The following is a 24,524-nucleotide window of genomic DNA, read 5'->3' on the forward strand; positions in this document are numbered from 1 at the left end:
CATATTTAAGGTTTAACCAGAAGATTTTTTCCCCCCGGCTTTTTATCTTAGAAGAGACTACTTGAGTAAGTCGTTGACCGTAAGGAGATCCATCTTGAAGATTGTGGCCATTAATGAGAATACAAGTCCAAGGGTGAAACCTTACTTATGGAGATGCAGAGAATTTTTTATGTAGTTTCTTGAATCTTGTTTTAAACCAACCCCCCCCCGGGGGGGGGGGGGGACTGTCTGTTTCTAAGGATTGAACTTTGTTTTTTGTGAGCATATTATGTTTTCCCCCCTCATTTAGAGCTATATTTTCAACTTTGTTTTCTTTTCGACGTAACAAATTGTTCAAGTTTCATAGTTACATCTGACCAACGAACTGAAAATATTAATATTAATCTTCACAATAGAAAAACAAATGAGTAGAAGTTAATTTCCAAATTTCTTACAGGAATTGAAATTGTTGAGAGGCTATCCACCATGGGGATTGCAGTGAACCTGGTGACATACTTGATCGGAACTATGCATCTTCCAAGCTCAACTTCAGCCAATATTGTCACTGATTTTATGGGCACATCGTTTCTCCTGTGTTTGCTTGGAGGTTTTCTTGCTGATTCCTTTCTGGGAAGATATAGGACAATCGGAATCTCTGCTGCAATACAAACTCTGGTTAGTTCATACTGCACCTAAACGTTATTTATTTATGTCACAGAAAAACGCAACCTTAATTTGAGTTGTCATTAACTTATTCCTCCTCCAACCACCAACTTAACAAGTTAGCTCCTATTTTGGTTGGTGGATGCAGTTGATATAAAAAGACAGCATTAAAAGCATTTTACGGACTACAATATTAAATCGAAAGAAAATTTTTTGTAATACTGGAAGTTCGGTTCACTGAACAAAAGTAGGATTTTCCTCAGACGAATTTTCGTCTTGTCATGTATTCTCCCTAGTTTTAACTTTGAGGAGGATGGTGATTCCAGGGAACTGCCACATTGGCAATCTCAACAAAATTGCCACAGCTACGTCCACCACCTTGCAATGCTACAACGAGCGGGGACAATTGCAAGCAAGCTAATGGATTTCAAATGGGATTTTTATACATGGCTTTGTACATTGTTGCTCTAGGGACTGGTGGTCTGAAGTCTAGTGTTTCTGGGTTTGGAACTGACCAGTTTGATGAGAAAGATGAGAAGGAGAAGTATCAGATGGTCTATTTCTTCAATAGGTTCGTCTTCTTCATTAGTTTTGGAACTCTGATGGGTGTCACAGTGCTCGTGTATATAGAGGATGAAGTGGGTCGAAGCTGGGCGTATGGTATATGTTCTGCTTCTATGTTGATAGCCATTTTGGTATTCTTATCTGGAACTAAAAGATACAGATATAAGGAAAGCTTGGGAAGCCCAATTATCCATATTTTCCAAGTCATTGTTTCTGCTATAAGGAAAAGGAAACTCAATCTGCCATACAATGCTGACTCGTTGTTTGAGAACACACCTGAGGCTTCAAGAATTAAGCACACTGATCAGTTCCGGTAGGGTGGACTTTTAAACGTCACATCATTATTTGCATTACAATTGAATTATCTGCTTTTTGCCTGTAAATTTAAGCAGACTGATCATGCCTATAATAATCAGTGATGGAGCCAGCCTCAAACGTTTGGGAAGGATTTTTTTTTTTTTTGGGTGTGTTTTATATTAAAATAGTTAATATGTTAGACGATTAGATTAAATTTATCCCTTCATAGTCTCATACCCTTAAGAAAGAAAACGGTTATCTAAGACATCATTTTAGCATTGTTTTATTTTCTGCTATAGTTTCTTGGCTACGCATTTTTGTTAAGATTAGAGGAATCAGTCTAAATGATTGTCTCATTTTCTGCTATAGTTTCTTGGAGAAAGCAGCAATTGTGGCAGAAGGTGATCTTGAGAAGACCATATCTGGTTCTGCTCCAAACCCTTGGAAACTATGCTCATTGACAAGGGTAGAGGAAGTTAAGATGATGGTGAGGCTGCTACCAGTGTGGGCCACAACCATCATGTATTGGACCACATACGCACAGCTGATCACCTTCTCAGTTGAGCAAGCCTCCACCATGGACAGGTCCATTGGGAATTTCCAGATTCCTGCAGGCTCTCTCACTGTCTTCTTTGTGTTGGCTGTACTAATCTCTATTGCTGTTTATGATCGTCTCATCATGCCCCTTTGGAAAATGTGGAAAGGCAAACCGGGTAAAACTTACTGTAGAGAAAAAATACGAAATAATAAGATATTCCAATTTGTTTTGATACAAAAACAGATCAGAGAAATGGAGAAAAGAGTAAGGCAACTTGGTTTACTGGTTGATGATAGATGCTAGTCAATATAAAATAGACTCGTCATGTTTGAGTCAGTCATTCATTCATGTATATAGGCATTACATGGCACAGAAGTACCCGGTTCAACCTGCATAAATTATTGGCATTTATCAGGTCCTCTTCTAACATATTTCCATGGAAATTTTTACGTTTATAGCTTAAACCAAAGTATTAGAAACAAAAAGCAATTCTTTACAATATAAGTGCGTGTCAATAGGTCCCATCATCTGGAAAACCTACTTTTTACGTTTTATGAAAAATTCTTGGATGCACCATATGTACATACAACTGTTAAAACTTAATCGGCACAACTTGTCTTGTGGATCTCACATGTTCCGGCCAAATCTGAGCCGTGTCATATTTGTTCGCATGGTGTACAAAAGAATTTGTCATGAGTGATTTGTCCTGGCACTTATTAGTGCAGTTATTACATCTAAAGGTTCAACTGTTTTCTCCATTACTGAAGCCAACATAAAAAATCCATTGCATAAAAATTTGAATGACAAAACTAACCTTTAAAGCAGTTTTAAGTAACTATATTCCATGCAACGATGGGATACTTATCCAGCTGCAATGGCCTAAAAACATTTTCGCCATAGGTACACAAACACATTTAGAAACCAAAGCTATCTTCAACGTAACAACACTATTAACTAGAAAAGTTGCATCTTTCTGTGAAATAGGTTTCACCAACCTACAGAGGATTGCGATAGGGCTTGCACTTTCAACTTGTGGAATGGCAGTCGCTGCATTGTGCGAGAGAGAAAGACTGAAGGTGGCAAAAGGAGTGAATCCAACCCCAGCAAGGCTCCCAATAAGCGTTTTCCTGCTGATTCCACAGTTCTTGTTGGTAGGTTCTGGTGAAGCCTTCGTATACGTAGGCCAACTTGACTTCTTCCTGACACAATCCCCAACAGGCATGAAATCCATGAGCACTGGTCTCTTCCTTACCACCTTATCTCTTGGCTTCTTCGTCAGTAGCTTCCTAGTTTCAATTGTGAAGAAAGTTACTGGGACTAAAGATGGAGAGGGATGGCTAGCTGATAACATGAACAATGGAAGGCTTGATTTGTTCTATGCCCTGTTAACCATTCTATGTTCAATAAACTTTGCTGCATTTCTGGTGTCTGCAATGTGGTACAGGCCTAAGAAATCTAAACCTGCTCAGCAAATGGCGGTAATAGACGAGTCATTGGCAGATAAGTTTTGAAGAGCTTTGACGGTTAATTGTAGGTAGCCAGATTATTTTACGTAGTTTGGTTTGTTCTTCCTGGCAAAGTTGAGGACTCCACATATATATAACAAAAATAAGCCATGACTCTTCACCAAAAAGATTCTGGGTTGAGCCACTAAAAGCTTTGATACAATAGAAAGTACTTCCTGTCCCAATGGGAAATTGTCCTGTTCTCGGAGAACTGTGAATTGTCGTTTGCAATTTTGATGCAGCAGTGCATGAAGAAACAGGAGATTCAACCCGCAATTTGAGATGATATTTTGGAAGACTTGTTGGGGTGTTCATGTTGGAGCTGGAATTCCTTGTCCTGTGAATTGGTAAGATCATTGTTGTCTTTTATATTCTTGTATGTCATGTTTGTCATTGTTTGGTTTTGCTTATATGATCTGTTATACAAGTCTCTCGTTCTGTAACGTTCTGGCTCAATGAATAAAGTTTATCACATTATTCAAGATTGTTAACAGATATTCATATATTTATACGTATACATATATAGGTCGTTTCAACATAAAATTAATAGAAAATAAATAACAAACCTCATGCATAAGTCATAATTAATATAGCTTATTTAGACTCTATGCATTGAACAAGAAAACACATGTCCAAGAATTCATATCAGTTGCTGATATTTTATTTTTCAACACTCGGATAAGAGTAATATAAAATATACGGGGCGATTAAGAGTTTGTTTTTGGTATTTAGCGTCAATCATGCCAAGTGTTTAAACCTTTCATCATGTAACAAATGGCAGCATACACCAAACATCCACATAGGTGGCAGGCAAGAGCTCCGTTCCTGTCATATCAGAGCCCCTCATTAGCGGCGAGGGGATAGAATATTAGAATTTCAGGTCCTGTTTTTGGCCATGATAATTGAAATCAGATCAAAAGGGCTATTTCCTCATGAAGAGGGAGGCTGCATATTGTCAAATACTACCTAACGCCCTCAATATAAAAGTTAATTATTTATAATAGATTAAAAAAACATACTAAGTTAATTATTTATAATAAATAGGTGTTGTTTATTTTAAAATATCCTTGATAATCAAGTATATTAGTTAAGAATATTATTATTAGAAAGGCTATTTTAAAAAAAAATACATAGATATAAAAAACAAAATAAATTGAAGTCTTACATTTATAATCAAAATAAAAATTAAACATAATCTTATATTAAGAATCTAGAAACATTTCCCCACTTTAATGACAGCCGAAAGCAACATATCATGATAGAAAGGAGACCTTCCCCAAAAAGTGAGACTCAGATACGAGTGAGAAAACAAATTCATGTTCAGTAGTCACCACTGTTGACTATCATGTACGAATGCATACCTTTTTTTTTTCAATTTTAATTCGAGGAGTTTGAAATTATAAGCACGATCGAACTCCATTTATAAACCGAACCCAATGCCAAATTATTAGCCTCATCAATAGTACCCACAGTTCCAAAGCGCCAAGCGAACTAGCAAGAAGTCGAACGACACAATGCCGCCCCTAAACAAAACTGTTATCCAACTGCAGGTGGTTCTGTTCTTTCTCGACCTTTTCTTCTCTACTTTCGTCATAGCATAGACCCATGCTTGTAAAATGAATCGAAAATGTAGCAATGCAAACACAAAACAGTACTTCTGAAAAGCTCAATGATCATCAGATCAGAACCCAGAGTGTAGGGACTAGGTTAAATTAAAAATCCAAGTATAGAAATTCCTTCAATATTGAAAATGCATTTTGGTCCAAGAAAGGGAAACGGATTTCAGGTGAACGGGAGTCTAAAAATAGGACTTCTTCAACAACCATACCCTAACGTATATACCTCCCACTTTCACAGCGAAAGGCTAGATCTAGACGACACAGCCAATTCCGCTGCCACGGGGGCAAATTGCAGTGAAAGCAGGAAGTATAAACAAAAACATAGAACAATACACATCAATTATCAAATATAGATTTTAATAATCGTCCACAAGGTTTTCTCCAAAATAAGGTACATCTAGCCTAGGTGAACTGGAAATACAAGGGGAAAATACCCATCATAACCCGTGGTGCATCATCTCAGCTAAAACCTACGTACATGGAAGGAAAAGATATAGGGATAATAACATAAAAACCCACACCCGTATACCACAAACCCAAAAGCGCAGCCAGCAACCTCCAACTTCGATCAAGGAATTATAACTATAAATCTTATATAATCCAAAAAAAATGAGATTAGCAGTCACTTCAATTCTCGTTGTCGTTCTTCCTTCCGGTGTTTCCTGCTTCTTTCTCTTCTAGCAATCTTCCAGCCTCCTCATCAGCTTGCTGAGCCTTCTTCTGTGCCTCCGAGGCCTTGAGGGCCTGCAGCTTGGAATGATTATAGTACGCGACCCCCAAAAACGCAAGTCCATACCCAAGTAAATTGACGGGTGTGACTGTGTCCTTTATCACAGACCAGGAGAATGCAATCAACAACCAATCCTTCACCACCCCAGCAACATTCATGGTCAAAGCCGAAGTCTTCCCAACAAGCAAAAACACCGCAAGATTCAAAGCAAAAGCGCAAAAGGAATTTGTCCCGAAAATTTTAAGGTCCAGATGAAAACTTGAGTGATCCCTCAAAGTCGGGTACTCTACGATGACCCAGGGGATGGACAAAAACACCAAACAACAAGGGGCGACATAGTAAAGTGAGGTGATGGGGTTAAGTGAAATACCCTTGGAATTCAGCAAAATCTGGATCAAAACCAACCTGGTGGCTTCAAATGCAACCGCCATAAGCTGCAAAGTAACACCCCAGGAATTGAATTTAGCTTCACCATACGCGGCAATCGCAACCCCAACAGAAATCGAGATCATGTTAACCATGGTTTCACTCTTGAAACCGTCCTTCTTGAACAAAACCCCAATGGAATAAACAGCGACGGGCATAAGAGCTTTGAGCATTTGAATAAAGGAAACAGAGAGGTATATATATGCAGAATTCGAGAACCAGAGGGAAAGGGAGTAGAGTGCACCGATGGGCACGACGGACTTGAGGTAGAGTTCGCGGGACATTGAGACGGGCTCGACCAGCTTCAACACACGAACAAGGAGATAAGCGATGGAGGAGCAGAAGGCCATGTGGATCATGGTGAGAGAGATCGGGAAGGGCCAATTGTACATCTTGCGGTCCAGGATGTACTTGTTGTAGACGATGACGGTGAAGCTGAGGAAGATCCATATTGCCACGTAGGTGTAGGAGAGGATGACTTTCTTAACAACCCCATCGGAGATGGCCATTTTTGTCGATGGAAGAAGCAACCCTAACCCCAACTCCGATGAGACTTTAGGGTTTTGAAGCGAGAAGGGGAAGGAGGGTTTAAGAGAGGCAAAGAAGGAAGCGGCTCACCTAGATCTCAGGAGCAGATCATTCAATAAATTTTTTTTTTTTTTTGGCCTGAGGAGTAGATCATTCAGTATGAAATGGGGTATTTTGAAAAGAAGTAGAAGACGACGAAGCAAGAACGCGGAATCAAAAGACGATTTTGGAATTGGGAGTTCAGCTTCGTCAGTGGAAAGTCAACAACTTTGAGCAATTCAACTTCGGTTGACACTTGGTGCATCCATGATCCAACAACCAAAAAGATAGGATAGGGCGACCTGGAACTCCATGATTGGTTGGTGCTTTGCGAACTTAATTTCTTTAAAAAAAATTGGTTAGAATAGTATGTGATTCTTTTTAACCGGAGAGGAGATTTTGATTTTTTTATTTATCATGTGCACTTTTTTAGCGCATCATCTCTAATTTTGTTCCCATTAATTAAGGAAAACAAATATAAAGACGAAAAGAGATAAAATGAGTGAGAAAAAATATTAATTATTTAATAAGGATAAAAGTAAAAATTTTAAGTATTTAATGATTTCTTTAATATGTGAGAAACTATTATAAGTGACAATAAAAAAGGACCAGTGTAAAAACCCTCTACCTCAAAACATTTTAACCCATCATAAAACCTCTACTATGGTAGAAAAGGAGAGCTGTTAAAACGAGCTACCATAGTAGAAGGAAAATTTTATATTTTTAGAAATTGACTTTCAAGCTCGGGTCAACTCGTAAGACGTTGCATGCAACTAAAATAATCTATTCATATCCACTGGGCCTCCGAGCCTCCGGTCCGGGTAACACATACATCAAGATCAGCCCATCTAAATAGTTTTCAACCATATAATCCAGAGTTCATCAAACACTAGCAATGGCCTCCGACCAAACAAAATAAGGAGATACATTCTCTCCAGTTTACAATAAGGCCGGGTAATCAAATATATCAAAAAGCAGTCCTAAATGTGGCAATATATACTAGTCATACATATACAAATGCTAGAGGCCTAAAGCTAACCGAGCTCAAGCCTCTACGTCTCTTCCCGATGGCCCACGCCCAGAACCTTCACCTGAAAACATTGTAAACCACGGGGCGAGACTAAGTCCCAGTAACCAACCTTTCCAATACTAGGTACTACTAAATAGGTGCTCGTGAGGTGTCAAGTGGGACAGTTCACAAATAATATAAAACGATAGCCACAACAATTCATGTAAGTGCAAGATGCAATCCCATCAACCAAATCCCTCACTTTGGGGGATTTTCAGGAGCCGAAGCCGGCCTATCCCTCACTATGGGGGACGTAAGGAGCCATAAAAGGCCTATCCCTCACTCTGGGGGACGTAGGGAGTCAAAAGGCCTATCCCTCACTATGGGGGACGTACTAAGCCAACCATCATGCATTAATGGAGGCCTTACCACGTGGTAGTAACAGACAAAACTCTCACTAATTCCCAATTAATGCATCATGCTCAAATCATAATCAAAGAGTAATAATCATTTCACAATTAACCTCATTCAGTGGCATATCCTTCACAATTTCAAGATTTCATTCATCATCAATTAAAAACCCCACAAGACGGTTTTCCCTTTTTATATACAACATACAGTTCGAACATAATTACTACTTAAAGCACAAAACACAAATCTACTCACAGTACCACAGAAGCAAGTACTAAGGATTGGAAAGTGGTTACCTCTCGCCTGAGCAAGGAACAACAAACCAACGATGTGGCCCCGTGCACCACTAAGACTCACAACCGGTCTACACAAGCACACAAACACACAACCATCATATATTAGCTTTCAAACTAATAATGTGGTCAACACAACACTTGGGGACACAAAATTCCTATCTCCCATCAAAACTCTACCCAACTCAAAGGGTATATCTAACAAGGCAACACTCTAAAGTCATACCAATCCATTAACACCTTAATTCCTTTCCAAACATCAATTAGGATTCACAACCTCAAGGACCCACTATGGAATTCTACACCCAAACATCCCATTTGAGCAATTAAGGCTCCAACAACAATTCTAAACCGATTAAACATCCAATTTAACCCTCCTTAACATAACCCAATTCACAAAACCCAAAATCAATCTCTACATTGTCATCCTCAATCCCAGATCATCCAATTCCATAAACCCTAGCTCCAAAAATTCAAGATTCTTTAAATCTAAGGAAACTACACCGATTAAATACTTAAACTAACCCAATGCAATCAATTAAACTCAAAACAATCGGTCAAAAACCTCAATTCCATCACAACTTAGAAAATCCTAGGGTTCCACCAAAAATCCTCAGAAATTCCAAGAAATTCCAATAAAGAAAGAAGATTAGAGGTTAAAATCACTTACTTGAGGTAATGGATTCTTAGAAATGCCCCCTCCAAGCCAAAATACCGAAACCCTAGCAGAGCCTCTCTCTACCTCAGATTTTCTTATTTTTCGCACGCTGAACTGCTCCCGCGAATATATAGATTCGCGACCTTTCGCCGCGGTGAACTCCATCTTCGCCGCGGCGAACTAATCCCGAGAGGGATTACTCGCCTGAAAACCTGGCTTCGTCGCGGCGAAAGCTTCCCGAGAGGAAACTCTCGCTCGCCCAGAAAACATTCGCCGCGGTGAAACCTTCCCGAAAGGGAAGCCTCGCTCACTTGAACAACTTCGCCACGGCATCCCCTAGACTTCGCTGCGGCCAAACCTTCCCGAGAAGACACTCCCCTTTGAAACTCCCGGTGTGCCGCGGCGAACATACCCTGAGAGGGGTACATTCACCTATTCCTCCAACAAACCTCAAATCCAACCCAAACACCAAGATCAAGATTAAATCACTAATCTATCCTCAAAATCAACCCAAAAGAGGCTATTAAAACCCGATAAAACTCAGGATGTTACAACCAGAGTGGTAAGAGTTAATTGATTAATTTAAGTAAATTAATAAAATTAGTTAGGTTAGCTATTTGTAATAAATATGTATTGTCTTTTCTAAAATACTATTGCTAACTATGTGTATTTGCTAAAACTACCATATGATGAAAAATTTAATATGTGCAACTCTTATGCGAAATACCTTAAGAAAAATAGATAAATATAAGAGTTAAAATAGATTGAGATATTTTATTTAAGATTAAATTGAATATCAAACTAAATCTAATATCAAAGATCGGAGGTAGTATTAAAATTCAATATTTCTATTACATATTTGTCACTCTTTCAATTTTAAATGTAATACCCATTTTATAATATAATTTATATTATAAAATAAATCTTATATTTATTATCCAAGTATTCACAGTGATTCCAGGTTAAGCTCAATTATATTTGGTATAAAAATAAATAAATAAATGTATTTTTAAAAAAGATGATTGAAATCAAATAAATAGACTAAAAAGTTTATAAATTGAATTAATATAAATACAAATTATGTTTATACATATAATTTAAAATTCAAACATGTATAATTTAATTTATTTTAATATATGGCTATTATTAAAAACTATACATCTTCAGCCCCTTCGACCTTCGGCGACATTCAAAAAAATGTTTTTAAAGAAAATTGAAACATCTCTTCTCATAATTTGAATATAAACTTTCACATAATTGCATATTATGGGGTGTCTTTCTTTAAATTCTGGCAGTATTTGACCATTGAATTTATAGTAAAATGTTTCAAAGCGTTTAAGAAGACGGTGAAATCTTGGCCTGCCAGACAATTTCTCTTATGGAATTACGGGTCTTATAAGTAAAGCGTGGAACGCTAAAAGTCTTCTGTAAACTGCAATTCTATATAATTTTTATGCCTAACTATTCTAATTGTCGTAAATAATGTCATTGACTTGAATTTCATGCACTGTTAGTTGCATATTGATGTGGACCTTTTCTGTTCACTTCATACCATTACTTTAGAGTAAACTTTATTTTCCTGGTAATATGTAAAACAATAAGAAGTACTGCGTGGCAGGGGAAAAAAAAGAAGTATAACCGAAACTAAACTTTTCTTTTTTGGGGTACAAATCGAAACTAAAATGAAGACAGAAAGAAAGATCTCATTAGTCATTATTACAATTCAGGGCCCAACACTGTTCTTAATGTAAACGAAAACGCAATGGTCATAAAAAAGCAAAAAAAGAAAAAGTGTAGGGCAGGATGATTATTGTTCACCGAGTGGAATGGGGTTTAAATCAACATATTTCTTCAGATATATGGGTTTGGTTCTTATTTCATGGTTGGTTAATGTTTATTTTCTATGATTATTGCTAATCTAATGAAGAGATACAGTGATAATGGGAAATCCAACAGTGAGGAAGCCAGGATTCAGGAAGGAGGTGAAAACTGAAAAGGTGATCTAGTGTTTTGTTTGTGGGCCTGAACGGGCTTTTTCGATGCCATTTTGGGCCGTCTCTGCTGTCCACTTTTATAATTTTTTTTTAAAAAAATTGACTCAGTGACTCGAGTTCAGTTTTATTGGCTGGTTAGGATTAGAAACATGAGACATAGAAAATAAAGTCCAGTAGAAAAAGTTAATTCCTTATAATACAGCGAACCAAAATTTGAATTTTTGTTAGGAGATATGTTCATATTTAGTATCTAACAGTATCTCAAAAAAAAATTCAACAAAAAAATACATGTGCTTAGCAAAACAAGTAAATAAACAAAAACATGAGAGGTTTCGCTTAAAATCCTAATGTATTTCAACACATGCAAATTTGTAATATTCAAAGACCTAAAAGTAGTTAGAGATATCAGCCATTGAACATGCAAGTAAAATGCAATTTCGATAATACTGGCAGAGGTGTTAGTTAAAGCCGGGAAAACGGGCCGAGCCCGTCGGGCCGGTCCGTTTAAGCCCGTTTAAGTTGAGGGCCGAGCTTATATTTTGAAACCTTGAAAGGAAAGTCGGGCTTAAAAGGGCCAGCCCTGTAGGGCTGAAAAATAAACGGGCCGGCCCGTTTAGGCCCGCCAAATTTTTTTTTTAATTTCTATCTTTTTTTCTTAACTTAAAAAAGAAAACCCTAACATTTTAAACATAACATACTCTTAGTTTTACTTATCTTGGCAACTCACATAGATAGCATTCACAAAAAGAAAAAAAGAATCACTATAGCTGTGGGAAAAATAACCAAAAAAATATGAAAATTGCAAAATTTAAAACTAGGTATATTCATAAAAATATATTGTTATTTATAAGTTGTCAAAACCTATTAAAATACTGTATCTATAATTTTTACAGTCTTTATTTATCATTCTCCCATATTTTTTATACTTGAAATATAATTGATCAAAAAATCTTTTAAACTAAAATAAAGATTTATATCATTTTTATAGTAGAAACAAATTTAGAACTAAGAATGATGGACTCTTTTCTTTTTTGTCGGTATGATAAATGATTATTCTTTATGTATACTATGTTTGTTAGTTAAACTTTTTTGTTAATTATTTATAATCAAACTAGATCATCCGCATTGTAATTATCTACTGAACTTAATGCTTATTTAGTTGTTTATGTCTGTCCTCTATTTAGTTTGTTTATTCAATAAACTTTATTATACTGTAATATATGTTTAGACATGATAATGTTTATATTTGTGACTCAATTTTATTTATATTTATACTTTTTATTAGTAATTTTTATTGTTTCATTTTTATTATTTTGATAAAATATACAAAAAAAAATAAAAATAATTATTTTAATTAAAAAGACCAGAAGCCCGCGGGCTAGCCCGAGCCCGTCATCTCACGGGCCGGGCTTGAAAAAATGACTTATTTTTAAAACTCGGGTTTAAACGGACCGGCTCGTTTAAGCCCGAGCCCGTCACGGGCCGGCCCTGCAGGGCCGGGCCGGCCCGTTTTCCCAGTACTAGTGTTAGTAAGCATTCATAAATGTCAATAACAACTGTTTTGGTAATAATGCCACCTCATATTTAAATGAGATCTTGACCTTAAGTCGGCATTAACATGTTTATGTTCATCCATACATTTAAATTGTATTAAAAAGGGAACAAAAAAGACAAAACAAGTATGGGAAGACATTTCTGAAGAAGTGATCTCCCAAGTAAGCTGTTTTGCCATGTCATGTATACAAAAAAATTCATTGCATGAGGATAATTTTAATATATACATATTCATGTACAAAAGAGCATTGTTAAAAATATGTTTTGAAAAATATTTATTTGAGCCTAAGGGCGAATGAATCATGACATGGGATAAAGATATACTACTATATTGCTATAAAACAATGTGTGTTGCACTTTAATTTGTGTAAAATTAGGACTCCGTCATTATTGAAAAAGCACCCATTCTTTTAGCACCCAGGCATGTGTTTTTACTGTTTGTTGCTTTCAATTAGACTCCTTTTTATTCTCTCTCGTTTCACAACTGTCCACAATCCACTTCCCATCCTTTTTGTTTTTTTGGGAGCACTGATGTCCGTCTAATTTTACACCTACTTACCAGCCAGGTGTTTCTTTTGTTATCTCCATGTCTTCCCACTTGCCCTTTTTTTCCTACTTTAACAAAGTACGTATTCCTACCTTCAAGACTTGTTCCTTTTGACTCTTTATTCCCTTTTGTTTTTACTTTATACTTCCTTACGCCCCTCTTTGACGCCATTCATAGAAGCTTTCATACCAATTTCTTCTTATCTTCCATTGCCTCCACAAATAACGATTACACGACCCTGAAAAAACAAAAACAAAAACAAAAACAAAATAACAAAATATGAAAAATCCTCATTCCACAGTTTATTCCGCATTTCGCTCAAAGGGTTGAAGGGAAGGAATGCATCAAGCTGTTTGCTTTTTTGATGGTTTACATTAATGTTCAAAAGAAGAAGAAGAAGACGGTCATCCGAATTCTTTATTATATACTCCTTTGATCCTTAATATAAGACTTGATTGTTGAGTTGATTTGGGTCCTAAACATAAGATTTATTTCTCATATTTATTAATTTTTTCTAAATTACTTTCATACATACTCCTTCAACCACAATTAAGTAAAAGAGGGAAAAAGGATATTAAAGAATATGATTATGGTGTTTTAGGAAAAATGTGTCATATTTCTTATAATTAACTAACTTACCTAACTTTTTTAATCTAATCAAATTAGTTAAATAAATCTTATATTAAAAAATAAAAAAGTGTCTCAGTATAGGAAAAGTATCTCAACATAAGATTTACCCTCTAGTACAAAATAAATTTTATTTTAAACATCAGAGGTCAGGTCACGGAGGAACCACTAATAAGAACGTGACCATGCTGGGAAAGGCGCGTGTAAGGCGAAGTCCTCGTCCTTCTTGTGAGAAGTCTTCTTCTTCTTCTTCTCTTCTTTAAGACTTTAACTGATAATAACATTTTTTAAAATAAAAATGAGACGGTGAGAAAGTGCTCTTTTATTATCACATTCTTTACCTTTCCACTACGAATTACCATAATCATCGTTCCTCACAGATTCTTTCCAGTCTCCTCCACTTTGCATCAGTTACCCCACTTTCCTCCACCCACCATTGTCTTCCCCCCACATTTCATCTTCAACCTCATTCTCACTCGCACACACCCTCCTTCCTTCTTTCATGGATCCCAACAAGCAGCCACAGAAGAAGAAGTGCTTTCTCTCACTTGCTTTCTCTCTCCTCCTCTCCACTTTCCTCATCTTCCTCTCCGTCTCCGTCTCCTCCAATCTCTCCTCTCGCTTCAATCCTGCTGCTCAACGCGTTGTTGCCCATGAAACGCCTCGTTTCGTTGAATCCAAGCTTCGCGTCTCCCCTACGTCCTCTGACCCTGTTCCCAGAATCGCTTACTTGATTTCTGGATCAATGGGAGATGGTCACAGTCTCAGGAGGACCCTCAAGGCTCTTTACCATCCGAGAAACCAGTACGCGGTGCATTTGGACCTCGAGGCCTCGGAAAAGGAGAGATTGGAGTTAGCTAGATTTGTGAGAGACGAGCCTATGTTCGTGAGATTCCGTAATGTGAGGATGATTGTCAAGGCTAATTTGGTTACGTACAGAGGTCCCACGATGGTCACCAATACCCTTCACGCGGCTGCTATTTTGCTCCGGAAAGGTGGAGACTGGGATTGGTTCATTAATCTGAGCGCCTCCGATTATCCGTTGGTCACTCAGGACGGTACGAATTGCCCTGTAAAATTTTTCTTTCGTCAATTGTTGCTCTGCCTCATATTTGTTCGTTGGTGTGCAAGCTTTGTGCTTTTGTTTTTTGGGAAACTGATTCAATTCCAATGGACTTCTTTTTCTAAATTGAGCATGACAACAATTAGTTCTGGTATTTATCGAATCTTGTGCTTCTGAATTTAATGCTTTTTCTGTTTTGGCCTGAATCAGCGAGAATCCTGAACTCGCTGTTTCTTAATTAATATATTTTCCCAACAGTTGCCTTATTATTTATTATTTGATTACCTAAATGCATTAAAGATTCACGGTATAGTTGTCGGTGCACGGCTATCCCTCTCTCTCATGGAAGCTTTGATGGTTCGTTAATTCTTATTTGACGCTGTTGCTACTTGTTTGGTATGGTAAGAACGTGTTTTAACATTGTGGAAATTCATTTTTAGAATGTTTATATACACCTTACTATAATTATGTTGTGTATATTTTAAATGATATTGATTGATGATGATAATATTTTTATATACACGCCACACTTAAATTTTTAATAGCCTAAGAAATTGAAGGGAAAAAAATCCACGTACTGAGGTTGAACTTTTAAGGATCATTCACTTACTCTGTCAATCTGAATTGCTTCTTTTGTATGACAGATCTGCTACATACACTCTCAACTACACCGAGGCATCTTAACTTCATTGAGCACACCAGTGACATTGGCTGGAAAGAGTACGTTTATAATTCTTTTGAAATTTTGTTCGCCATGCTATTTATTTAAAATAAAAAAAATCCAAATGACCTGATCTTATTTACCTGTTACTTTTTACTATTTTCAACAGGCATCAGAGGGCGAGGCCTATTATTATCGACCCGGGTCTTTATAGCGCTCATAAATCTGATGTGTTTTGGGTGACGCAGAAAAGAAGTGTACCCACAGCTTACAAGCTGTTTACAGGTGAGAAATCAAACCGGCTTACGCAGAGTACTTCACTAAATTCAATAACTTGTACTGGAGAGAACAATAAAGAAATGACAGTATTGTAGATCCTGATCATAAATCCAAGGACTCAGCTTCATAATTTTGCTCAGGTTCTGCCTGGATGATGCTGTCTCGTCCATTTGTTGAATACTGTTTGTGGGGTTGGGATAACTTGCCCAGGATAGTGTTGATGTATTATGCCAACTTCCTATCATCACCGGAAGGATATTTCCACACAGTCATATGCAATGCTGAGGAGTTTCGTAACACAACTGTGAATCATGATCTCCATTTCATATCATGGGACAATCCTCCAAAGCAACATCCACATTTCCTTACAGTTCATGACTACCAGAGAATGGTGAACAGCCATGCTCCTTTTGCAAGAAAATTTGGCAGGAACGATCCAGTCCTGGATAAGATTGATTCTGAGCTCTTGGGCAGGAAGGCAGATGGGTATGTGCCTGGTGGGTGGTTGAGACAGACAAATTCAAACTTCACCAATCCAAAGTATGATGTGAGAAATACCACTGATCTTAGGCCTGGTCCTGGGGCTGAAAGGCTAAAACAGCTTATTAATGGTTTGTTATCAGCAAAGGACTTAAAGGCAAAACAGTGTCCATGAAAGTACAGCTGGGTTCAGTACCCATTTTCATTGCTCAGCAGCCAACTGCCAAATTGCTTGCTCTGGGCTCATCACATAGCAAGGATGATGCACCACAACAGAAGAATGAAATGAATGCTTCTTTGAAAATACGCTTTACCCGTGGCCTACTTTACACACACAAATTTGATATACAACCCCTAGTTTGGAGTTAATAATATGTATCAGATGCTTCTTATTACCAGTAATTAATGGAATTGTTGTGCTCTTTAGAATGTCTTGATAGCAAATATGAAAGAAGAGAGTTCAATTTTTTTTTTTTTAAATTATTGTCTTGCTAACTCAGCAAAAGGATATGATTTGGTACTCCGTCGAATGCCTTTTTCGCCACGGGAGAACTCAATTATAACATAATTTCGCCATTACACCTCGGATCAAGAACAATAGCCGCGGACCAGAAAAAATTTGTGCTTTTTTTGTCGTCCTCTTGGGGTTAAAAGTACATACTTAGAGTGATACATCATGCTCTGACATTATTTATTAAATACTCTTCCACTCCTCCTGAATATAAGATCCTTATATTAAATATAAGATCCTTATACACGCTAGTATAATGGTCTTATATTTAGGACCGGAGGAGTAAAATTTATCTACAAAATATATTAAATAGTGAAACTCCGTGCATTTTTTTTTGGGGGTAAAAAAAAACTCAGTGCATATTGTTTTGACAATATATATGAAATACATCTAATTAAATCATCACAGGGAAGTCATTTTCAGTTTTATTCCAAACTTGTCTTTTTACAAGCTTTATTTTTATAGAAGCTCATTCCCAAGATGAATTATTTTATCAATGAAATGACTGAACTTTTATTTATTTAGCTATTTATTTTCTAAGCAAGCAGTGCCTATATTACATGCTCAATTTTTATCTTATCCTATCAACATGCTTTTTCCCCCCTAAAATATAGGTATCCTTCTATCGAAGACCATCCTATTCTAAGCACTGTCCAGTACTAAATATGAATACCTCTCTCAGTAGGAATTCGAACATTGATTTACCATATGATGAGAAACTAAACTCTTCTGTTAAACCCAACTCCTTAACTTTATATTGGATCCCATCCCGTGGATTGATAAGAAAAATGCTTTAACCCAAGACAAAAAGAAAACAAACAATAACATACGAGGCCTTCGCCCGCCTTTTCCATTTTTTTAAATGTTTTTAACGATAAACGCGAACAGAAAAATGTGATCAGCAAATAACAGTTTTTAAATGTCCTTACCATTGCACTTCGCACTATTGCCCTCGTGTAATGTACAGGTAATAGATTAAATGATCAATTAATAGGGGTACGGAGGGAAAAAGTAAAATAGACTTAATTTAAAAAATTAAACTGACTTTACTTTAACATATTTTCAAGTAAAAATCACAAAATAAAAAAAATTACAAATAAAAAAATTACAAATAAAGACCCATTATAATATTAGTATGGGTTTTGATAACAACTTATAAGCAAATGACAACAATTTTTGTGAATAGGTCCTTGTATGTAATTTTTTAATTTCTAATTTTTTTTTACGATTTTTCCTATTTTTAACACTTTCAAGAAATATTACCAAAATCAAAATTAAATAAATACTATCATATCTTCAAAAACAAGATCAGGTTTCCCTTCCCATGCATCGAAATTTTCCTAAAAATCGATTTTTTTTCCTTCCCCTCGTTTTTTTTGGGGCCGGGGGCTGATGGCGTTCTACTCCCTCCCTGGAAAGCTTATTCCCATTAGATATCCTCCAAATTCACCATCCTGAGAAAAGAATCAAGCAATTTACATATTTCTTGTGCCTGTGGATGCGATTGATCACCGGCAAGAAATTCTTCAACTACATTATTCACTTCTATTATGCTACAACCAGGTTTCTTTTTCATTCCTGCTTCTGATATCTTACTCCTTACCTTGTTAGCCTCCATATCCCACCCAGCTTCCTTGTATATGTTATATGAAAGAACATGAGTCCCACTATCAGCTGCACCCATATCAGTAAGCTTTTTCCAGACTCTGTTTCCAATATCTACGTTCTTGTGAATTCTGCATGCATTTAGAAGAGCACCCCACACGTTGACGTCTCCACCGGCAAGTCCACCCATCTTCTCTTCAATAAAATTCTCTGCTTCTTCCACCATGCCTGCTCTGGACAAAAGGTCAATGGCGCATGCATAGTGCTCTACCTTGGGTTTAATCCCATAAACACTGCTCATTTCTTCAAACAACTGAAGGCCTTCTTCAACCTTTTTTGCATGTGTACAGGCAGTGAGAACAGCAACAAAAGTAGTCTCAGAAGGCTTTGTCCCATTTATAACCATTTGATGAAACAATTCTAAAGATTTCCTTGCATCGCCACTCAGAGCAACCCCAGAGATCATAGCATTCCATGCTCCAGTATCTTTGTATGGCATGGCCTCAAAAACAGATAAAGCTGATTCAATACATCCACATTTTGAATACATATCCACTAAAGCTGTGGCCAGTATAGGATTGGACTCCAAATTGAATCGCTTGGCATAAGAATGAACCCACAATCCTTGCATGAGTGCACCAAGATGAGCACATGCAGTGAGTACAGTTACAAGGATTGACTCATTTGGCTTGGTGCCTGTGTTCTGCATTTCTGAGAACAAAGCAAGCACTTCCTTAAAGTTACTCACTCGAGAGTATGCTGCCATCATTGCACTCCACGATATGACATTTCTTTCAGGCATTTCATCAAACAGCTCTCTAGCGCTTTGTACATCCCCCGTCTTGCCATAACCATCGATCATCGCGGTCCATAAGACTACATCTTTCCTCGGAATTTTATCAAACAACAATCTTGCAGTTTCCACTTCACGAGTGTTGGAGTAAAATTCAATGAATGCACTGACAACAAAAGGATCATCACAATAACCAAATTTAACAACATGGGCAAGCACTAAACAACCGGTTGCTTTTGAACAACGATCTAAAGCAACACAGGCCTTAATCAAAGCTGGAAAAGTATAATTATTGACAGGAACACCATTTTCCAACATCTCTAAGTAACATAATATAGCGGGTATGGGTGCATTTGCCTGAACGTACCCTCTGATCATGGAATTGTGCATGAAAGTGTTGCGGTGTTCCAGATTCGCGAAAATGGAGGAAGCGTAAGATAAAAGCAAGCCATCATCGGATGTCGCCGCGGCGGAGAGAAGCGGCGCGATGGCATAGGGATTATGCGCGAAGTGGCATCTGAGAATATGGGCATGAGTCTGCTTCAGTTCCTTCAAGTTCTTGCATTTTTGCGCCACAGCCGTCAGAAATCCTCCGTTCTTAACAGTCTTTTGAATCATATGTGAACCAGCGTAGCATTTACAACCAAGCAATTCGTGTCCTAAATTTGTTGAGCTTTCTCTCTATTATGGGGATTTTGATTTTGCTATCCTTCTCATTCGCATGACACCCCACAGAGACTTTACATATACATACACATTCATGTGCACGTGTGCGTATTAATATATATCAGATAGTCATCTTCGCTAGCTAATATCAACGAGAAATTTATATTTTATTTGCGGCATATCCTCCACCAACAGAAGAAAAGACTAATCTCATTTAGATATGGAAGTTACTAGAATTTTTTCAAAATCCAACATCTGACTCCATGTTGAAAGGATGCGTAAGTTGATTTATATTTTATATTAATATATGGATTATTTATTTTATTTTATTTTATTTTATGTTCACAATTTTTATCAAATAAATTACACCAATGTCATTTTTACCTTTAATTATACACAATTTGAAACCCATTGATTCAACTGACACTAAACATCTTTTTTAATCTTCACTTAGATTACATGTTATTGGTCTGCATTGTTTAGGGCTAATTATGTTTTTAAAGAAAATATTACCACCGGTTTTTAATATAAGAATTCGTTTAACTTTTATTTTGATCCTAAATATAAAACCCTAATTCACTTTGTCTCTTATATTTATCTATTTTTTTTAAGATAGTCATTGTAATAATGTTAATTCTAACCAATACGCTTAATTAGCAATGATATTTTAAAAAAGACAATACATATTTATTACAAATAACTAATTTAACTATTTTTTTTAATATACTCAAATTACTCAACCACTTAAACTAGAGCAAATATATAAAGTTTTATTCATAAAGATGCAGGTGAGTTTCATGTCACGTTATCCTGTAACCTCTCTCTCATCATAATCTCACTCGTTATTCTCTCCATCACTGTTCTGCAACTTTAACAATTTTCTTTCCAATGTTATCTCCATGGAAGAGTCCGATGAAAGCAGAAGGGATGGTGTCAAGCCCAGATGAAATGTCTTCAAGATTCTGCAATTTCCCACTACGAAGGTGGTCAGATGTGCAAGAGACAAAATCTGGAAAAAATGTTTAAGAAATCAGCGGCCAGAAATCCTCTGATGTTAAGTCTCTTGTAAACAACGTTGAGCATGTCTGGTGCAGCTCGCTTCCCTGGATCAGTATACTCAGACATCACCCCACACACAGCCACTCTTCCAAATGCATTCATGTTGTCCACTGCTGCCTCCAACATGTCTCCTCCAACGTTGTCAAAATATATGTCTATCCCTTCTGGAAAGTACCTGTAATTGAAATTTATCGCGTTTTGTCAACAACTTATCCAAGGATCTTATTGCTGATAAAGCACAATAATATCATACGCAACTCATGTAACCGACCCCACCTAATAGAACAACATTGTCATCATTGTTGTCGTTGTTGTCTACTAGACAAATGTAAGAATCCACACATCGTGTATTACCTTTTGAGAGCAGATTTTAAGTCTGTTTCTTCTCTGTAGTTGAATGCATCGTCAAGTCCCAGCTTGTGCTTCAGTAATTCCACCTGAAACCGATTACTCCCAGATTAGTCTTCTAAGCTAAAATGGACAAGCTACTTTACAAAACAGCAATTCATGGCTATGACTCAAAAAAGGTCTGAGCTTTTTGGAACAAGATGGCCCTGTCAGATCAAAAAGATAACCTTTTTCTGGCTTCCTGCGCAACCAACCACATAGCAACCAAAAAGCTTTGCATATTGTGCTGCTAAACTTCCTACAGATCCAGAAGCAGAGGATACAAATACTTTTTCCTCTTTTTTGGGTTTGCACAATTCAAAGAACCCAGCATAAGCTGACAAACCATTGAACCCTGTCAAAGATATTAACAAGAAACAAAATTCCCCACCAATTCAGATTGCTTCACGACAATCAGTATACATATGTCAGTACAATTTCATGCAGCTGAGGGATTCCGGAGAAGTTGTCCACTCATTTCATATTTTTTAAGGGAGAAAGTCCCACTATTGACCCAAAAGAAGACTGAATATACTGTTGTTTTCTGACAGATGATATAGAATTGGGTAAGATTCTTCATGCTATAAAGTTATGAATTATGTTATGCAAATAAATGATGGGTGGAAAATAGATACCTAGAATTCCAAGATGGTAAGTGAGTGGGAATTCAGAGTGGTCCAGTTTGTTAACAATGCTTGCTTCTTTAACCAAGCTGTACTCGGCCCACGTGAACACTCCCACAACAACATCGTCCTTCTGAAACTTAGCACTCCCAGAAGCCACCACTTTCCCAATAGCAACACCATCAATTGCCTGCATATCCCAGTGCCGTCATTCCAAGTCATACCTGTGAATTTGATCTTGAAACATAAATAGTTCAGGAGCGAGTGTGTGCGTGCGTGTGTGTGTGTGTGTGTGAGAGAGAGAGAGAGAGACCTGATTAGGGGTGATGGGGGCTGCGAAGTATATGGCTTTCTGAGAGGAGCTATGGCTCTTCATGCGATTAATCTGGTAGGGATCGATGGAGATATAGAGATTCTTAACGATGACATCGTCAGAACCAGGCACCAGTGAAAGAGATAAGTTCTCAGTTTTGAGCTCAAAGTGAGACTCTTTCGGTGTATCCTCTATGTGATTCTTTATCACTACCAACTTGTTGCTCACTTCCATTTCTTCTTCTCCTCCTTCTCCTTCGTTGCGCTCTACCATGGCGGTCACTGGCTCATTTATATCCACGAAACGGAACGCGGAGACAAAATGGAATCCTCGTACAATCACAACATCTCGATTTCCTAGATTCCCTTGTACAAAAGCTGGATGTTCACAGCCGGCGCGTTGTCCTCCTTGGTGGGGGAGCAACTGGGTTCAATCCCACGGAGGAGTGTGTGTACGTGTAACCCTTGTAACCACAAAATAAAATAAAAATAAAAAAAGCTAGATGTTCACATAATTAATTCAGTAAGTTGATATCTATTTATGCATTGGTTAGTCCTTTTTACATCTGAAGACACCAATTAATCTATTTTAATTCAATTAAAAAGAATTCCGTTATTAACCACAAATATATAATTTACCCAAACTGTTTTGTAGGCAAATAGGAACTATTCTTTTTGTAAATAAAAGTTTAGATGTGTTGAATTTTAAAATTTAAAATAAAGACATGCATTCAGGTTTAAAGAATAATAATAGCTAAGACTATAATTATTAGAAGGACTATCTTAAAAAAAATACATAAATATGAGAGACAAAATGGATTAGGGTCTTATATTTAAAACAAAATAAAAATCAAACAGAGTCTTATATTAAGAACCGGAGGTAGTACTTACTAACAATGTCAATGTCATCACATCGTAACTATTTAATTATAAAGTACTGTAATAGTTGTTCTAAAAATGTTTGATAATGCGTTTTTTTTGAAAAAATAACAATCAATATACTAATATCCTATGACCTAACAACTATAGAATACTGTCAATTAAAAAGATTAAAGGAGAATTTCAGTTAAGGACCGCAGAAGACAATTTGTATTAATCAATAACTTTAGCCACCGGTGGCCGGAACAGTATCTCTGGTTAATATTTATTTTTAATAAAAAAAATGGAAGGGTATTATTGTAATCTCACTCTAAATTTTAATTTCAATTTGGTCCCTTAGTCCTGCAGTGAAATTTTAAAAAGTTTTGATCCTTGATTAATATAATTGTCTTCTGCTTTCCTTAACTGAAATTCTCCCAAGATTAAATGTACGAAACCTAGCCGAGCTACCATAATGCAATCCCTTTATTTATGTTGCCGATGTATAAGATAAAGACATCAAGTCAAAGAAAAATTAATTAGCATCCACCCATGTTTTTTAATGCAAAAGGAAATAAAATATCGCTTCGCTGAAATTAAGCAGGGCGGCTATTTTGTTCCGTTCTTTAAAGAGCTTTCTCTCCATTCTTAATTTAAAAAAAATAGTAGTTAATAGCTCTCAAATTAAAATTATTTCCAACTTTATCATCATAAAACGAGATTATGAAGGAGAGAGAAAAATGTAAAAAGTGACATATAGGCATTAATTATAAAGTTAAAATTGACGATGTACACACAGGACCAAGCAGCAGTTTGTACAATTTTTTTCCCCTACGTCATTTCAGTTTAATTTCCTCCCGGCACCAAAGCGGCGCTGTAAAATTGAAGCATGATGAGAATTAATATTAGAAATTTAACCCAGGATTTTGATTAAAAGAGTCCAGATGTTTTTTATCATGATCCCAATTCCCAAGGCTTTCGAATAAGAAGGGCTCAACCATCCGATGGCAGGACTGGCAGGACAGACAAAAATTTTCAGAAATCGCGCCAGGTAGGGGTCGAACCTACGACTTTCTGCTTAGGAAACAGACGCTCTATCCACTGAGCTACAGGCGCCAGTTAGTCAGTTATCTTTCATCAAATCATAACGTATATGTGACCACCCGCAGGCCCTCCCCCTACAGCAACGATCGAACCGGAGTCATCCAACCAAAGGTTGCGTGGGCCTCGGATTAACACGAGCAAT

General features: G+C 36.9%; 4 protein-coding genes, 1 non-coding gene and 1 pseudogene across 5 annotated transcripts; 2 read left to right on the forward strand and 4 right to left on the reverse strand.

Annotated features, from left to right (window-relative positions):
- Nucleotides 1–392: 392 nt before the first annotated feature.
- Nucleotides 393–3,934, forward strand: LOC114713423 (protein NRT1/ PTR FAMILY 6.2-like). The gene is made up of 4 exons (XM_028898070.1): nt 393–654; nt 969–1,519; nt 1,873–2,216; nt 3,026–3,934. Exons 1-4 carry the CDS (start codon nt 466–468, stop codon nt 3,550–3,552), a joined length of 1,611 nt encoding a protein of 536 aa, XP_028753903.1. The 5' UTR covers nt 393–465; the 3' UTR covers nt 3,553–3,934.
- Nucleotides 3,935–5,475: 1,541 nt separating this feature from the next.
- Nucleotides 5,476–7,095, reverse strand: LOC114713358 (probable sugar phosphate/phosphate translocator At5g25400). Its single transcript, XM_028897989.1, has one exon. The coding sequence runs from the start codon at nt 6,828–6,830 to the stop codon at nt 5,793–5,795; it is 1,038 nt and encodes a 345-aa protein (XP_028753822.1). The 5' UTR covers nt 6,831–7,095; the 3' UTR covers nt 5,476–5,792.
- A 7,285-nt stretch (nt 7,096–14,380) lies between these two features.
- Nucleotides 14,381–16,893, forward strand: LOC114713413 (beta-glucuronosyltransferase GlcAT14B-like). Its single transcript, XM_028898055.1, has 4 exons — nt 14,381–15,039; nt 15,689–15,764; nt 15,875–15,990; nt 16,125–16,893. The coding sequence occupies exons 1-4, from the start codon at nt 14,484–14,486 to the stop codon at nt 16,637–16,639; spliced, it is 1,263 nt and encodes a 420-aa protein (XP_028753888.1). The 5' UTR covers nt 14,381–14,483; the 3' UTR covers nt 16,640–16,893.
- A 1,511-nt stretch (nt 16,894–18,404) lies between these two features.
- On the reverse strand, nt 18,405–20,056 carry LOC114713400 (pentatricopeptide repeat-containing protein At2g22410, mitochondrial-like). The gene is made up of 2 exons (XM_028898030.1): nt 19,741–20,056; nt 18,405–19,539 (listed from the first exon to the last, which is right to left on the reverse strand). The coding sequence occupies exons 1-2, from the start codon at nt 19,989–19,991 to the stop codon at nt 18,405–18,407; spliced, it is 1,386 nt and encodes a 461-aa protein (XP_028753863.1). The 5' UTR covers nt 19,992–20,056.
- A 727-nt stretch (nt 20,057–20,783) lies between these two features.
- LOC114713382 (2-alkenal reductase (NADP(+)-dependent)-like) lies at nt 20,784–22,834 on the reverse strand (annotated as a pseudogene).
- A 1,487-nt stretch (nt 22,835–24,321) lies between these two features.
- TRNAR-CCU (transfer RNA arginine (anticodon CCU)) lies at nt 24,322–24,394 on the reverse strand. The gene has a single exon. It is a non-coding gene; the product is annotated as a tRNA-Arg (tRNA).
- Nucleotides 24,395–24,524: the final 130 nt, after the last annotated feature.

The sequence above is a fragment of the Neltuma alba genome, unplaced genomic scaffold (assembly GCF_004799145.2).
Source record: "Neltuma alba isolate B1F8T4 unplaced genomic scaffold, ASM479914v2 tig00011424_pilon, whole genome shotgun sequence".
Taxonomy (NCBI): domain Eukaryota; kingdom Viridiplantae; phylum Streptophyta; class Magnoliopsida; order Fabales; family Fabaceae; genus Neltuma; species Neltuma alba.